General features: G+C 42.8%; 1 protein-coding gene across 1 annotated transcript in view; it reads left to right on the top strand.

Moving 5' to 3' along the window:
* MICAL3 (microtubule associated monooxygenase, calponin and LIM domain containing 3) overlaps window positions 1–17,730 on the top strand; it is a 188,923-nt gene that overhangs the window by 91,056 nt on the left and 80,137 nt on the right. The window contains exons 15-17 of the mRNA XM_025041083.1: window positions 389–622; window positions 2,138–2,221; window positions 13,176–13,362. Of these exons, the coding sequence (XP_024896851.1) occupies window positions 389–622; window positions 2,138–2,221; window positions 13,176–13,362 (505 nt within the window). The remainder of the gene's footprint in view (window positions 1–388; window positions 623–2,137; window positions 2,222–13,175; window positions 13,363–17,730) is intronic.

The following is a 17,730-nucleotide window of genomic DNA, read 5'->3' as shown; positions in this document are numbered from 1 at the left end:
AGGTGAGAATTCTCTGGGATTTGCTGGAAGATTATACTGAATTGCTCTTTTTGTCCGAAATCTTTAATTTCCTAATTAGTTTTGTTAGATCTTTTCATATTCATCTTTTATGAGAATTTTTATGGGCAGATGCTTTTGCCTTTGTTTAATTTTTTGGAGAGCATCCAAGGGAACAAACGCACACATGTGCACCAGGACTTTCCTGTCTCTTTGGAATAACACATCTGGCAAAGGGCAGTGGCTCTCCTGGGATATGACACCACCAACAAAAGTTCGAGTACCTTTTTATACTCCATCCTGAGATTAGAACTTTGAAGAGTTGTTGAGCTCAACCTAAGTCAGAAATACCAGCCACTATGTCAGGCCCTGGCTGTACTTTTTCTTTGAGGGAAGGGCATTTGAGGGCTTCTCTAACAGAGGCTGGTTTGGGGGTGTCAATATTCATCAGGAGGAAGCGCCCCGGGTCTGCAGAGGAGGAAGGCCCACGCTGGTGAGCACTCTGACGGACAGGAGGATGGATGTGGCTCTTGGCAACCAGAACAAAGTGAAGTACATGGCAACCCAGCTGCTGGCCAAATTTGAAGAGAATGCGCCTCCACAGTCCACTGGCCTGAGGAGACAGGTAAACCCCATCTTACACCTTCCATCCACATTTGGTCTGGCCACATAGGGAAGGAAAGATCTTTTCAGTTGAATGACACACGGGGTATGTCACAGACCCAAGAACTCACGGGCTCTAGATTGGTGTCTGCTATTTCCCCTATGTGAGTGTGGCAGACAAGAGCATTTCAGAGGCTCCTCATGTTTTCTGCACTGCTTTATACTCACCGTTCATGTCTGAGGTGTCTGTGACAAAAGTTAGCAGAGGAATTTTAAATTTTATGTCAGTATACCTATTCATATGCATATGTTCACATTTAAATTATAAAAGAAGTACATGCTTATTGAGAAAAGTGCTGAGAAGTATAATAAAGGTAATTAAGACACCTCTAATTCTATTAATATTTTGTTACAGTTCTTTTCCGTCTTTTTTTAGTGCATTCTTGTTTTTGTAGTTGAGGCCATTCTTAATATACACTTTTCTATTCTGCTTTTTTCATATAACTTTGGTTATATTCCCATGTTGTTCCAAAATTTTTGCAAGCATCGTCCAGTGTGCGTGTGTATATACCATGCTTTTCTTAACTCTTCCTCTATTGTTGGATGTTTCAGTTGTTTCTCATCTTTCATGATAAAGTACAGAGGTAATAAACATCCTTATTATAAAGCTTCTTTTGTGTGTTGCAGATAATTTTCCCAGGCTATCTTCATTTTAAAGATTCTTCATGGATACTAACTTGCTTGCATCCTAAGTCATGCCTCAGAATGCTAGATAGGAGTCTGAAGCGATGTCCTTGTTTGATCTCATCTCTCCTCCTGTATGTCTAAAAGTCACTAAGACTTCTTGCAAGAGGAGGTGCTGAGATTTCAAAATTCACACTGAAAGTTTCTTATAAAACTCCCTGATGGCCTGAGAGCGAGTCCAGAAAAAAGGGAGCCCATCCTCTGCATTCTTTTTCTCTCTCTTCATCTTCTCCATATGCATCAGTCATTGTTCCTACGCACAGGGTAAAAGGGGCACTGACTCACTGACTTTGCTTGGAGTCTGGCCATAATTAACTTCTCACATCTAGACTTTGGTTATGGCTCACAGAGAAGATGATAGTATTGTTCGCAAACATTTGAGGTTACCTGACAGCTCCTACAGCCTCAGGTCCTACCCACTTCAGGAAGGCTGGAATGCTTTCCATTACAGAAAGTTCTCTTTGAGATGGTTGCTTTCATTTTGAGTGAAAAGAATTAACATTTTAGGCTCAGAGCATTGAGCTGGGGAAAAAAATGATGAGAATTACAGCTTCTGTTTTATTTTGTTGTTGTTGTTTGCATTTGCTTTTGGTTTGGGGGATGGAGTATTTCGTTTCCTTTATAAGTGTAACTTTCTAAGAATTAATTTTATGGCTCCACCACCATCACTCCAGTTCATAGATTTGTGTCTGTCCTCCACGAGTACCTTTTTTATGTCTTCTACCTTAATGTATTTTATTTTCTTTTGTCTCCATGTCCTTTCCCCCATCCATACCTGACCTGTGTGTCACAGCCGACACAAGAGCGTGGGGTCAGCCAGCCGTCCTGCTGCCTACCTGAGCAGGATTGCCCTGCTCCCACCCCTCAGTGGAAACAGGTAAAGGAAATGCCCAGGAACCAGAATGGGTGCTGCCTCCCTGGGCCTTCCCACCCTGCTCTTCCTCTTAAGCCAGCCAGGGTTGAGGCCTGTGCTTTAGAACCCTAGCTCACAAAGGCAGGGCGTCTCTGTGCTCATTTGAGTTGTGACTCTAGGGAAAAGTTTTAACAAACAATACTGATTTATTGCATGATTTGTTTAACTCCTTGAGATTTGAGAAACCATTTAGAAGGTTGGGCTCTTAATTTGGTGTTGAACTAACTAAAGCTGTGTGATAAATCGTTCAGGTACCCTAGCCTTTAGGGTTATACTATTATAACCTTTGTCTCAAGTTGACTTTTTGCTGACATGTGTCCTCATGACTGTTGGAAAGAGAACCCTGAATTCGGCAAGCCTGAGAATTGGGGCAGTGGAGCCTTCCATGTTAAGTAGGAAACTGTTATCCAGGAAATCATTTTGAACTATTATTTCTATTTTTTTCAGACCCTGAATATAGATGATCATGGGTATTTTCTTGATGTTTGTCTACATTTAATTTTGGAAATTGTCACTAAAGTAGTTGCAGGATCTCCTGGAAAGCTGCTTCTCCTAAGCAATACAGAATGGGACAGAAAGAGGGGGAATGGCACTTGGTTAGGAAACCATCAGAGGGACTGAAGGCCTCTACTGTACTTCGCCCACTTCACGCTGACATCTTCTTGCTCTATTGAGTGCAGCTAGACTTGCTGTTACATGGTTTGGTATCATTTAGGGCTAAGACTCTGAGAGGGCTAAGACTCTTAGCCAAGGGAGCTGACTCTCAATTCCCTTTTGTGCCATAGAGTGCCAGCAGTTGCTGGGAGGTGCTGGCGAGTTGGGTTTTATTTGAATTATATTCAAGGCAAAATGTTCCTTTATAACCTTTCTTTTAATAATATGCCACATCAAAGGCAAGGCCCATGAGCCTGAGTTGGAAGCTTGGGAACAATGTCCAAACTCATAACAGAAGCCAAGCTGCCTGTTTCTCTGTGGGGAAGAGAGGGGGAGTTGGTCACTGGAAATTCACTTCCATTTTATTTTCTTACTCTTTTCCTTTAAGTCTAGGTGGAAGGTATATTTTGAAAGGTAATCTTTAGTTGAGTATCTGCTCATTGGGAAAGTCAACTCTAAACTAAGATTCCCCCAAACTATATTCTTACAATACTTACAAAGGTACCCTAAGATAGGAGGAACAAAGAGGAAGGGAGGTCAGTTGTAATACATGTAGGTGAGTGAACAGATGACTGTCAGAGACATGTTCCTGGACAGCTGTGGGTAGGCTTGCCCCCAGGAAGTCTTAGGAGCAGAAAGTGCGACCCGAGGACCCTGGGCCACCCAAGGAGGCCCCTGTCCTCATGAAGACTGCCAAATCAGCCCCTCGCCTGATGGGGCTGTACTGAAGGGATGTCAGGAGCTTAGTGTTTATGGGCCTGGTTGTCTTTCTCCTGTTTATGAAGCATCTGCTCACCTCCAACCTTGTGTGGGGTGCTACATGGGAGACGTACAGCTGGCTTGTCACCTGGATAATAAATGACCATAGTCAATGAAGTAGAATATTCTAGGCCATACAGGCAGCAGAATAGAGCCATTAAACTCAAACCTGAGTTTTATGGAGTGGGCGCTGAAATGACAGAGTAGCTAGGTAGATAAATGAGAAACTATGAGCAATGAAAATCCTGTTAGATGGTTGTATGCTTCATGTTGTATAGAGTTGGGAATTGTAAATTTACTTGGGTGTGAAAGAACGATCACTCACAGTTCTTACATCCATGTGAAATGCATTATCTTCACATATAATTTTTTCTCATCACTAAAGCAGGGATGGTTTCATTAATCTTGGCCTTGTAAATTTATCTCCTAAAAGATAGAACATTGGAGGGTAATGCCAGATGCTACAGAAACTTAGGGATAGAGGGGCTCCAGTGGTGCATTGGAGCCTACTTCTGACTCATCTTGACTGCTGGTCCCCTTTATCTCCCTTTAGGAATGAGGGGCTGACTGGCGGCACCTTATCATGACTCACTTTGTGTTTCTTGTGAAGTAGTTCAGATCAAGGCAGGAGGGTGTGGCAAGCACAACAGTGATGGCGGAGTTGGCGCCAGGACTAGTTTTAACTTAGGTCATAGTATGAAGAGGAAGTGAATAACACCGCTGCTTGCCAGTGACTTCTCTTTTTTACTTTCCTGTGTAAACACTTTGACTCTTCCCTCCCCACCCTTTTGCCTTTTGATCTCAGAAGTGCATCCTACAGGCAAACTGCACATTATCCAGCCTTTGTTTGGAAGTAGGTTGTCATGTGAGGTGGGAGCAGACAGGGAAGCTGCTTCCCTGACCCCGCAACTTCTAGAACTGTTTCTCCTCCCAGGCTTTACCTGTGTGCTGCCCCACATGGTCATCTGGGCACGAGGAAGTGAAGATTCCTCTGACTAGGAATATGCGATTGTTTCCTGAGTTGCAGGGTTCTTTAAACCATAGACAGACTCGCAAGGAAGGGATTGCAATGGAGAGGGGCAGGATGGGGAGGCAATCCACGGACATAGGTGTGGTGTTCAGGTGGTGAAGATGTTTAATTTTTATATCCTATTTCCTGCACTTTCTTGTATTTCCTTGGTAGTTTTCTAGAACCTTTTGAGTGTCGAGTTAGGAGACTGAGCAGAGGGATGCAATGGCAGAGTGTTCTCATAGGTAGCCCTGAGGGAGAGTGCTGCTCTGCTGCTGTTGGGTATACAGGTGGCGAGCCATTGAGAGAGTCTTCATGGCCCTTTCGCGATGGCAGCCTGTGTGTCCTTTCTCTCTCCACTTATAACCAAGCCCATTTCTTCTGTCTCCCAACTTCTCTGATATAACCAACTGAGCAGAATACCCTAATCCCTGGCATTTTGGAAGTACTATACTGCAAGTCTGACCCCAAGACCAGCTGCATCTAATAAACAGTGCAAGTCCAACCTGGAGGCCAACAACAGGCTGCGACACACCACCTTCCCTGACCATACAGTGACTTGCTGTTGAGGATGGAGGCAGGAAAGGGGGCCTCTGGGATGCTTTCGGCAAATGCCCCTTGGTCCTTCCAGAACCAGCCTAAATGTGGCCATTGTTTCACCAGTGTTCTCTCTGTTTGTGTCTATTGGTATAAAAGCGACGGGAAAAGGAGCGTTCTCGGACCTGCCCCAAAAAAGTGATCACACTCTCTCCTCCCCCTGCTCCACCTCCCTGTCGGGTGCCTGGCGGCCAGCAGGTGACCTTCTCTGCATGCTCTGTTGTCCTGTTTATGTCTTCCTGCCTGCCTGTGTAGATGGCTGGGGTAGAGACCAAATCAGGATTCTCTCTTTTCAATGATCACTATTAAAAAAATAGACCATTTGTAGCAGAAGCAACCTTTATTGCTACAAATGAGCAAATTCCTAATTGGACCTCAGTATCATGCATATTACATTCAAACCCTGTGGTTTAATCTAGTCATAGGAATACAACTGTGCAATCACAAACTAGGTTGAGAGGTCCAAAAGCCCTGGAGAGCAACATATTTTTATGTAACCTCATTTAAAGCAGCCATTTTTACCTTGCTGCCCAAGGAGGCTGAGTTCATATGAACTTTTGGAAGCTTTTTATAGGGCTTCACTATGAGTTTGCTTCCTTCTAATTTTGAGAGTCCTGCCTCTTACTTATCCAACTTCTGCCAGCAAACACCAACCCTTCCTATCCACCCCACTCACACTCCTGGCAGATCATTCAAAAACAAACATGTTAACTAGGACAACAAGCGTACATTTTTGACAAGCACGCACACACACACACACACACACATACACACACATAAAACATTTATAGAATGACTTTGTTGACCTTTGTAGTCTATCCCTATAAAATAAAATACTAATTTTAAAAGTAAGATCTACGGAAAGGCATTTCTTCAACTAAGGCGGCCTATTTAAAAAGTGAATCCTTAAAATATGTCTGATTTTTAAAGGCTCAGCCTGTGCCCCTGGGCCACTGTAGGTGTAGTACTACCCTATGCCTTGTCTCGTCATAAGAGCTAACATTTAGAAGCATTTTATTGTGACCCAGGTACTGCAGGTTCTTTTCAAGTGTGATCTCAATCAATTCTCACAATAATCCTACGAATCGGATACTGTTATCATCTCCATTTTACAGATGAGGGGACTGAGGCATAGAGTAGGGAGGTGACTTATACAAAGTCATACAGATGGATCCAGGAACTGAATCTTAGTGATGTGATTCTGGAGCCTAAGCGTTGGCCTCATCCTGCCTGTGGAGACAGAATTCCTGTGGGCTCTGGAAAAGAGTAGCTACAGTGATAGCTTTGGATCAGTTTCCACCAGTACAAGGCCATAAGGTGAATCCTCAGTTATCTAAAGACTGATAAGAGTGGCCTTTCCTGCTCCTTTGATTATGATTGTTGTGTTAATGGTTTCTTCAGGTCAACAGAGATATCATGTGCCCATCTTATAGATTCCCACTCTCCCAAACAGATATTCCTATCTGTTTACTGAAAACATTTCCAGTCTTTGTGCACTTCTCCCTTTGGTAAATTATGCTTTTGTCCCATGTTCCTATGAAGGGACCACTTCCCACCCTACAGTTCCCTCTGGACTGTTGTAATGGTCATATATTTCAGCTAGTTTCCATCTCCCCACCTTTCCTTTCCAATATCTTGTGAAAAGCTTCGCCCTTCTAACCCACCGCTCCTTTTAAACCTCCCTCTTAATGCCTTTAATCTTGTGCCACATTTGAAAGAAATATGTTTGTTCCACCTTTGTACTAACTGTAGTTCTTTATTTATCTGTGTAACTGACCTCATTAGAGGCCAGGTGGGCAGAATGGCTGTGCAAGAAGTTGTCCTTGGGTCATGGGATTTGATATAGATGGGATTGTGGTTCCTTGGGGTGGGGCTCAGTAGGGGACAGGGGATTTGTATTGAAATGAACTCTGAATTTCTGGCACTGTCACTTAGTAGGTCCAAATAGAGCATTTAGATGGAGCTTAAATTTCTACTTTGTTGCCAACAGACGTACAGGGATCTTGATGCTGACATCCGTGGCAAGCAGAGTCCCCACCATGAGAGGGTAAAAGAGCATGAATAGTGGCATGGGATGCTGAGAGCCACACAGATTGGGCACGCTGTGGTTGGGTGGGGAACAGAGGGAAAGTGGGGATGATCCCCTCTCCTCTTGCTTTTTGCTCACTCTTGTCACCCAGCCAAGAGCCAGATTTCTTTTTGCTAACAGTGCTGACCTTGGAAGTAGTATTCACAGTAGAGCATTCATCCATCCAGCATTCAGATCAGATACGGATCCTGAGAGTCTGTGTTGTTATAAAAAGTCTAATGACTTCTCATGTCTGCCACCTTTCCCATTCCAAAATATGTGCCAATGTGGAATAGCATTTAAGTAGCAGGTATAACTTCTTAGGGCAAGGGTCTAGATCAATAAGCAAGTGACATTTGCTTAGCTCTTTTGAAAGTGAGAGACCTTGAGGTAGAAATACTGAGAGAGCCAAAGCTCTTACCAGTGTGGGGATTTCTCAAGTACGAAGAGGATGGAGAAGGAAGATATGGCAAGATGGGAGCGCATATGAAATGCTTTAGCTAGTCTTTTCTGAAAAACAAAAGGGGCTAATTACAGATGACATCAGGCCATCGTATAATTTGATGAATAGCAGAGATACCCATTTTAAAAAGCCTGCTTATTTTATGAAAGTTTTTTGGTTGTTATTGTTACCCTTAAAGATGACTCGTGAGTGGATATATCTGTGCAACTAGAGTGAAAAATCATCTCTAGCTGCTAATTTCACATGGGTCTTTTGAAAAAATTTTACCTTCTCTTTGGCCTTTGCTCTCTGAGAAACATATTTATGGCTCAGCAGTAAATCCAGTTACTTCTCTGATCCATTGGGAAGCTAGTCATAGGGTTGTCTTCCTGTGCTTCCACCAAGCTAGAAGTAGGCAGTCTGTGCTGCCAAGGGCACATGGGGGCAGTGAGAGGAGACCAACCTGAGGTGCAGGTTAGGGTCCTTTTCATCTCCTCACCTGGCCCAGCGCTGCTTTTGTTCACTCTTGGGGCTGCTTCCTCCCATGAGCTCTGTGTGTGCTCAGCTTCTGTCTTCCTTCTTCCCAGGCTGTATTCCTCTCAGAAAGAAAACTAGGTATTTTCATAGCGAGACGATGCTCTGCATTTTGGGGAATACATATGTAATGAAATCCTGATGATTTTTACTGAAATAGTATCTAAACGAAAAAGAATGGAGGGAAGTATGTTGACTAAAAGGAGAGGTTGGCAGGAGGAAACTATTAGACGTCTAGGACGGCAGTGCACAAGAGAGAAGATAGCAGTAAAATTTGCAGGGAGTTTTCTTTCATTTTCCCAAAGGGCTGGTTTCCAGATTCTTCAGTGCAGAGCTCTTGTCTAGATGCTTTTAAGGGTCACTCTTATGTTATTTTACAATACTTTTCACTATCCCGTAATCATACCTATGTACTCACCAGCTCTCTGCCTCACTGTCTCCCGCACTCCTCCCCACCCCGTTAGCTTCCACTGCTCTTCTACCCCTTGGGGGCACTCAGTCTTCTCTCTTGTTTCTTTCTGGTGGGTCGCACTCCTCTACAGAGATCTCCCCCAGGACTTCATCGGGCCTGTGAGTGCTGAGCTAAGGGCTCTTAAGCCAGCTGAGCACCTGTAGCAGAAGCTGGTGACACTTCACATAGTCACCTCTCATAGCTGTGAAGTTAGTGTGGACTGATGTAGGGGATATAATAGGCCTACTTGGAGCGGGAGGGGCAGAGGGTTTCTCCTTACCATGACAGTACTTCTTCTCTCCACCCTGCAAGTCCTTCACCCAGAACTTGGTAGGAAAACTAAGCAGTTATTGTTTGCAAAAGCCCTCTGTCACTTTCTCACTCTCTAGGGACTGTATGGGCCCATCACTGAGGAAGACCCTGGCCCACTTTTGTGCATATGCTGCATACAGTCTGCAGAGGACTTGGGGCCTCAAGTCTTTTCTCCTGATCATTGCTAGGATTTGGCTGGCTCCTTGGTGAGCAGAGTTTCTCTGAGCAATAGCAATAGGAGGAGGAAAAGCCACATTACTAGCCTTTCTGTAGAAGGAGCAAGCTTCACTCTTGATTGGCTGTCTCTATTGTTCACTATTTGTAAGCCTATTTGTGAGTGGAGTGAGAGGGTAGTAGAATTTTCTTCCTGCCCAGGAGAAATCTAAGCCCAGGGCAGTGAGGGGCTCTGCAGAGCACAGAGTATATGTGTGAGCATCACCTCTGCATTCTGCTGCCTCATGGCTGGCAGCGTTATCCATGCAGAGCAGACGAAGTAAGATAAGAGCACCAGGCAAAGGAAGACAGGCTTTCAGAATGCTCTTAGGTATGATGACCATGTTCAAGTATGAGCATCCCTAGAAGCAGGTGGGAAGGACAAGCTAAAAGCAGCATGCAAGCCTTGAATGAGCCACTCAAGAAAGAAATTCTAAGTATTTCTTTACTACATTCGTTATTTAGTTAACGGTCTAAAGTAAAAGGGTCTAAAACTGCCAAATTCCTTATTCCTAGTCAGTGTGTAACTTTTAATTCTTTTCTCCATCTTGTATTTTATAGCCAGAGCCTGAACCTTCTCGTCGATTTTTTGTAGACCAGTGGGAGCTTTCTCTTAGTCTCCGCTCCTCCAGCCACCCCGCCTCTCCCTCCTCTGACTCCCTCCGACAGGTAGTGGGCCTGGAACTGGGCAAAGCTGTGTTTCCTCTTCAGCCTCTGCTCACTTCACCTACACAAATGCCATCTAGCCCCAGGGAATTTGCAGAGTTCTTTACTTTGGCCTGTCTCCTGTAGGAAGTCAGAGAGTGTGTGTGTGTGTGTGTGTGTGTGTGTGTGTGTGTGTGTGTGTGTGTGTGTGTGTGTGTGTGTGTGTGTGTGTGTGTGTGTGTGTGTGTGTCCATCTGTCTGTGTGAGGGCTATAAGCATACACCTAAGAGAGGCTACTAGCCTTTGTTGTATCAAATTCTGTTGCAGTAAACCCACTTTCATTATATTTCAACTAAATGAAATAATAATAAACATATTTTAGCCATTATCTTTTTAAACTCCAGATGTCTTTATGTTAATACGTGTTACAAAGTATGAACCATGGTGTAAACAAATGGAGTGACGAAGATGCAGTATCTTGGATGCTCTTGAATTGTCATTTAAAGAATGAACCCGACCATTTTTTTACAGTGGAACTGATCCAGTATAGAGTAGTTTATAGAGATAAGAGGGTCTTTTTGACCTTCCTGTTTATGTTTCCTGTTCTTGAGCTAATAGCAAACCATGGAGTATGTGTGTGGAAACATGTGTATGTGTTCTGGCAATAGTATAAATCCAACAATTGCTACATTGCTACTATTTCTTAAGAGTGAGGGGAAAAAGAAACCATCTGCTTTTCAGGCCAGAAACAAATAGAACCTCTCTTTGGGGGATGCTTGTCAATATTATCACATCACTGAAAACTGAGTATGACAAATGCCTTTGCACGCAGACAGCCCTGGGCTATAATTGCTGATTACAGATGTAATGAGGATGCCAATTTCTGGTGGGAGAGAAGGGCTTGGAACAGTCAGGACCCAAGGCTTACTCAGTGTCCCAGCCTCATATTTGACATCTGGTCCATGCTTTCACTTATCTATTGCACAATGAAAGAAGTGAAATTTTCTGCTCCCTCGGTGTCAGCTATTAAATGATCTGCTCAGCTCTGCCTGGTATCTGTCTATTCCAGGCCTAAGCTCTCCTAATGTCCTTAATCTAAAGAAGGTTTAGCTTAAAGAGCCACTTGTTTTTCTCAACCACTAATGGGTATAAGCTGTAAAGTTAATGAGCAAATGGCACCAATCCTTGGCAATCTCCTTATTTTTAAATAGAAAATATAATCGACTCCTCAGTTCCAACTGAACCTTAGAGAATTGTTTGCCCATTTATGTTTTCGTTTTCTCATGTTTACGTAGAGTTTCCTCCTAGAGTGCTTCTCATTTGTCCCTGCCAGCCCAGGTCAGTGATTCTTCCACATGTGGCTTATATACTTGTCCATTCGAACCACTTCCTATCCAGGATTGTTGGCATCCCCAAGACAACTGCTTCTGGTGTGTTCTCAGTAGGAATTAGAGTCAGGCTCCTCAAACTTTGCAGGCAGCACCCTTATTCTATATAGTTCATGAGAGGAGTGACACATACACTAGGTGTCTTGGCCATCTCTACATGGAAGGGTGACCTGGATGTGGAGTCTCTAAAGGATTGCCAGCAAGACTTTGACCTCATTCCCTGGAGACAGGCTCAGAGCTGGGCTCCATAGCAGGAAGGTATACAATTGAAATTTGATAGTTTCCTCCTGTTACTTCTTCAACATTGCTAGAAGGAAGATTGAGTTGGTTGGACTTTTTCTTTTATCTTTTTTCAACCTATTAAACAATAATCTCTTCTGGAACAGAAATATCCTGACTTCCCAAGACAAAACTGAGCAATCTATCTACATGCTGAAGGTCTTAGCCTCCTGCAGTTATGTGTGAGATACCTAGCCCAGTCTGGAAGGCCTTGGCCTTAGAGCCTGGGTAGAACACATAAATATCAACAGAGTGAATGGGCTGAGAAGGGTTCTTCCGGATAAAGCTCAGGAATATTTGATGTATATGACAGGGGTTATGAGTGAAGCATTAATAATGAGAAAGGAGATCATAACAAGTAATACTAAACTGTTGGCATCCGTTAGTTACCCAAGTAGAGAGTCAGCCTTTGCAAGAGTGAGCTTTCTAAATGAAGAAATAACTTCCCCAGCCTTCCCAACCCTTGAGTAATGCTGTCAGTCTGGCATCCACTATATGGATGGGAGTAGTTCCTCTCAAATTCTCAAGATGTAATTTGAGTCACTAGGATACAGGTACTTCTTACTCTTCTGTATTTTCATCCATCTTGTCTTCCTACCTCCCTTGGCACCGTATCTTCCAAAAAGACATGAAAGACTAAATTCTCCCATACTGAATTTAATTATTCCTGCCTATGCTGATACCTCTGTGTGAACACTGACACCTGTTTTTCTTACCACGAATCTCCCTGCTTGTGGACACTGTGTTGGCATGGTTTGTTTTCTGCACATTATATTCATTTTATCCTTTCAAAGAGGTTTTTTCCTATCTTAATTTATTCATTTTTTTCCCTCTCATTTCCCTTTATTCTGGTCATTTTATAATCTCCAACCAATAGAAGTATATAAAGATGTACACGGGCGGAGTGAGCTCATTGGCTGAGCAGATAGCCAATCAGCTTCAAAGGAAAGAACAGCCCAAAACCCTACTAGACAAGAAGGAACTGGTAAGAGATATACTAAGGGCTCTGTCTCTCTAGAAATAACACAGCTATGGTAAACGAACCTAGTTTGTTCTAAGTAGCTTAGTGACACATAGTGCCAATATGTGCCATGTCATTTTTTTCAACGTTGTCTAAATTTTGTAATTGAATTTCTAGAACTAGTTATTTGGGATGTTGTATGGGAAAGCATACTTAGTATCTCTAAAAGTGATTGCCCTAGTGTCCAGGGGACCCATATCCATTTAGAACCACATGAATACTGAATATATAGTATGTTACCTTTAAAAACAATTCTGTCAAAATAATTTGGTTTGATTGTTATGAAATTCTGTAATTGGGTTTCCTCTTGGCTGTTGATTCAGAACCCACCTGGTACTGAGTGCTGTGTGGGGCACGTGACAGTCACTACAATAGTGCCACTGCTCTTTGAGAGAGCCAGAAGTAAAGTGAGCAGCTTAGTCTGCTTCATAACAAAATCGCTTAGGATCAGTTTCACTTACAGAGAGGGCCGTGCACCTCTTGAAGGTGAGCCTGAGAGACGTTGTCTTGATGTGTCCATCTCCGCACCCCCCCTACCCGCCACAGGGCTCAATAAAGAAGGAGTTTCCGCAGAACTTGGGAGGCAGCGACACGTGCTATTTTTGCCAGAAGAGAGTCTACGTGATGGAGAGGCTGAGTGCCGAGGGCAAGTTTTTCCATCGGAGCTGCTTCAAATGCGAGTACTGCGCCACCACCTTGCGCCTCTCAGCCTACGCCTATGACATTGAGGACGGTGAGTCTATTTTACTTGAAACTGAGCTTAGGGCACTTTTTTCCATTTGAGCAGATTTTAGGGCCCCTTGCTATGTTCTTTTATATTTTTTTCATTCTGCCTTTCATCCATCTCCCTCTATTCTTTGTTTTGTTTTTTTTTTCTCTAAGGCTCTTATAAATATTTCCCCAGAGTCACCAGGCTGCATCATAGCATTACTCAGTGATAATGGTAATGAAAATGACATGCATTTACCTAAGTCAATTCCTCAGTTTCACAGACACTTGCTTTCTTTCCTCATGGTGGGATCTTAAGATAAAAGGGATACATGAGGATACGTCTTTTTTGTCTTTACTTTTGAGAAGGGGAATCACAGGCCTATAGAAGTTACATTTCTTGCCTAGGTCAATGACAACAAATTGAAACCAAATTCCCTACCCCTGGGTTCTCAGACTTTTGCCTCCTGAAGATGATGGAATTCCAGTGTTCCCACTTCTCTGTAGCCTCAGCATCTCTCTGGTGAATTGAGAGCTCATGGCACAGGGTAAAACCTCATTTACTGTGGTGTTCAAGTCCTGGCCTTTTGTGATAGCGGAAAGACCTTTATAGGGCAGAAGGTAGAGAATTGTGCAAACAGATAACAAACTCTGATAGATACAGATAACAATGCCTGACATCTGAAGAGTCTTTAAAGTTAATTGAAAAGGGTCACCAAAGACAGTGGTGATTCCTACACCCATTCCTGCAGGATGCTGAAGGAACTTAATGAGAGGCAGTCTTATGATTCAAAAGGGATGAAAAGACCTAGATTAATTGGAGAGTGAAGTTTATCCTTGTAGAGTTGGTATTAAGTCCATTACATAGATAGGTGGTTTCAGGAGTTACAGGGCACAGGAGAGGGACATCCTGCGATTGAGAAATAGTCACTTCAGTCATCCAGGCTCTCCTGGTAGTATATAAACAGGCTGTCAAACTGTCAGAAGTAGCCAGAAAGGAGCCAAAGTGGTCAACTGAGAAAAGCTAACTATCCATTAGGCATCTGGTCCTCTTGTTAAATTAGTAAAAAGCACCACCCAGTGAAGGAAGAATTAAGACAGTTGTCTAGATAAGGAAAGTATGTTGTTAGGTATCATATTTCTGTTCCACTATTCTCACACACCTGTTCTTTGAAAAACCCCTTTGCTCTCCAAGAATAGGGTTTGGCGGATGGAGTCCACCCAGCATTGTTTAATTGTACTTAAGCTTGGATTGTTTTAATGTTTTACTGCAAAATCTGCCTGGAAAGAACCCTTAACCTCCAGCAAATTGATCCACAGGTATTTTTGCCCATAGATTGTGTGCTCACTGTTGCCTTATTCTCTTAAGGACATAGAATGTAAAATGTGCCTCAAGGAACTTACATTATGATTGGAATGATAAGACATGAGCAGTGAAACAACAGACAATGTAAAAGTACTTGATTAAGGGCGACGTTGTGTAGTGCAGATTATAACTTTGTGGAAGTTCAGAGGAGGAAGAAATCAATGAACTTCAGTAGCTGTTCGGAATGATTGAACTGACTTTAGGCTGCTCAACCCTAAGAGAAAAGTAGAGGGAAGAGATGGCATACCAGGCAAAAGATGACAGGACCTCTGTGGGAATGACCGTGATGTTGGGACAGGATGAGACAGACCACTGTGGTGAATGCATTGCTGTTGACACTGAATCAGGGAGGACAGTGGGTCTAAACCAGCTCCCCAAACTTTAACCCAGATAAACTTTTCATCAGCTCAGCCCTTCCACAACGGACAGGTGAACTAGAGAAAAGAATGGAATTTTAGGGGTGCCAAAGTTTTAGCATAGTCTCCAGCCAAGTTACTATGTGATTCAGAACTCTAACTGAAGCACCTCAGATAAGGCTAGCGCACTAGCTATCTCCTCTCCTGTAATGCACTTCCCCTAATCTCAGGGTGGGCTTCTTGATTCACATCCCTACTTACATATTCCCTCCTCACTACAATATTCACCACTGCTTAATACTTATTCATACATCACCTGCTCCATCCGAGCAAAGACTAGTCCATCTTCCTGACTAGAACGTTCTCAGTGTTTAGATTAGTGCCTGTCATATAATAGCATTAAGTAGGTTGTTGAATGAATGAATACATGACCCAGTTTACCTTATGTTTGCCCTTTAGCCCTTTGTTTTCTCCAGTTCCCTCTTCCAGTCACTCCCATATTTAATTACCAGCATTCCTTCATTTATTTAGACCATTTAAAACCAGTGACTTGACTGAATCAACTATAATTAGCATGGCTGTATTTTCTAACTGAGACAGGCATCATAGTTTAATGGCTAAAAGTACAGACTCTAGAGCCAGGCTTCCAAGCTTTAGATCCTGCCTGAATTGCTGAGTGGGGCCACTTTGGGCAGGTTGCTTAGCCTTTCTGTGCCTCAGCTGGAGAGAGGTAGGTAATAGTACCTACTTCATTGGATTTTGAGGTTTAAATGAGTCAATAGATGTAAAACGATTATAATAGTGTCTGGCACATGGCAAATGTAGTTAAAAGGTAGCTCTTTTGTTATTCATCTAAGATGCAAAAAGTACCACCAAGTTGATTTTGGGAGAGGGAACGAGAAGATATGTTAATTGAGTACCTATTACATGTAACGTGTGATATCTCATTGACTTATCTCAGTCCAGGAGATGAGTACTATCTTCATATTCTATGTGAGGAAACATGTTTCAAGATGCTAAATAGTTCACATAGCTATTAAATAGTTAAGGTAGTATTTAAACAGATTTGATTTCAATGCCCCGGTTCCTTCCATCATGTTGACTGTATTCCTAGGAAAAAGAAGTTTCTGGAATTTTTTTAAAAATCAACTTTTGCTTAGGCTTGTAGGACTTGTTTTTAAAACCTAACCCTCTTTTCTTTATTAGTAGAATTAAATGAGGATTCCTTGGTAGGTTAGCCTATATTGAGTTGTATTTTAAAGTCTAGGATTCTACTTTAGTAGAAAAAAGCACAATGATGCAGGAAAAAAAATAAGAAAGGAATGAAAGTAACTATAACAGATTGTGTTTTTCTGGTACTATAATAAGCAATTACAAATAATAGAAACCCAAGTCAGATTGAAGTTGAAGCATTAGATTTACATCTTCCTTCCAGATAGCAGCCTCAGAGAAAGGCTGCCTTTCTCTCTCACCATCCATTTGAACCCCCAGAATGGCTCTGGTTAGCCTATCTCAGCCACATACCAGTTCCTAGAGCTTTACATCTTGGGGTGGGCTGGAGAGAAAGAGAATGTTCTGACTGACCAGTCTGGGTGACGCGTTCACTTCTGTGGTGGATAATGTCAGGCCACATATTTAGAATCATGTGGAGGAGAGCGGAGTGTTCCTTGAAAGGAGATGCAGAGGGCAGAACCAAAATGGCATAGATGATAGAGGCTCTGTTCATCCCTCTGGTGACCAAATCAAAGTCGTGATGGAAACAAGGAGCAGTAGCAAGGAAAAATCACCTGGGATCTTGATGAACAAGCCATACAACTAAGGAGAAATCCAAGAAAGCACCCTGCAACAGCAGAAGGTAGGACAGGACCTGGACGCGGGGCTGCCTGGTCCCGAGCGGCTCAGTGAGATGGAGGCTGCGGCAGCGGCAGCAGCAGAAGCCTCTTATAAGGGCCCCATCCATGAACGGATTTTCGTGGTGACAGACCTGAATCTTAACAGGTGGCCCCAGCAGGGTAGAGGCTTGGGCTAAGTTTGGCCTGCAGCTGAACCCCTCTCAAGACTGTGCCACTAGACACCTACTTCACAAATCCACACTAATAAGACTGGGAGACTTAGGAGCTTTGCTTAGTACATAGAAACAGACACGGAAAGGCAGGCAAAATGGGAAGACAAAGAAGCAGACACCAAGTGAGAGAAGAGAGCAGATTCAGATATAGAGTCAAGTAATCTAACAGATGCAGAGTTCAAAACACTGATTATAAAGATGCTCGATAAACTTTTGGGAAGTGTAGATAAATTCAGTGAGAACTTCAACAAAGAGATAAAAAAAACATAAAAATGGAAATGGGAATTATAAAAGGGAACCAGCCTGAAATGAAGAACACATTATCTGAGATGAGAAGTATATTAAATGGAATAAACAAAGAAATAAACAAAGTGGATAAGGAAGAGGGTCAAATGCCCTATTTGAGGACAGGAAAACCAATCAGAACACTCAATCAGAATGGCAAGAAAAAAAGATGCCAAGACTATAAAAATAATTTAAGAAGGATATGGGACACTATTAAGGGTCCAAATATCCATTTGATCAGCGTAACTGAAGAAAATCGCGATGTTGAACAGCTGTTTAAAGAAATAATGATGGAAAACTTCCCTAACCTGGTGAAGGAAA

The sequence above is a fragment of the Pteropus alecto genome, unplaced genomic scaffold, assembly GCF_000325575.1.
Source record: "Pteropus alecto unplaced genomic scaffold, ASM32557v1 scaffold76, whole genome shotgun sequence".
Lineage (NCBI taxonomy): Eukaryota > Metazoa > Chordata > Mammalia > Chiroptera > Pteropodidae > Pteropus > Pteropus alecto.
The sequence above is the reverse complement of the archived record's forward strand: the minus strand, read 5'-3'. Positions and strand labels throughout refer to the sequence as shown.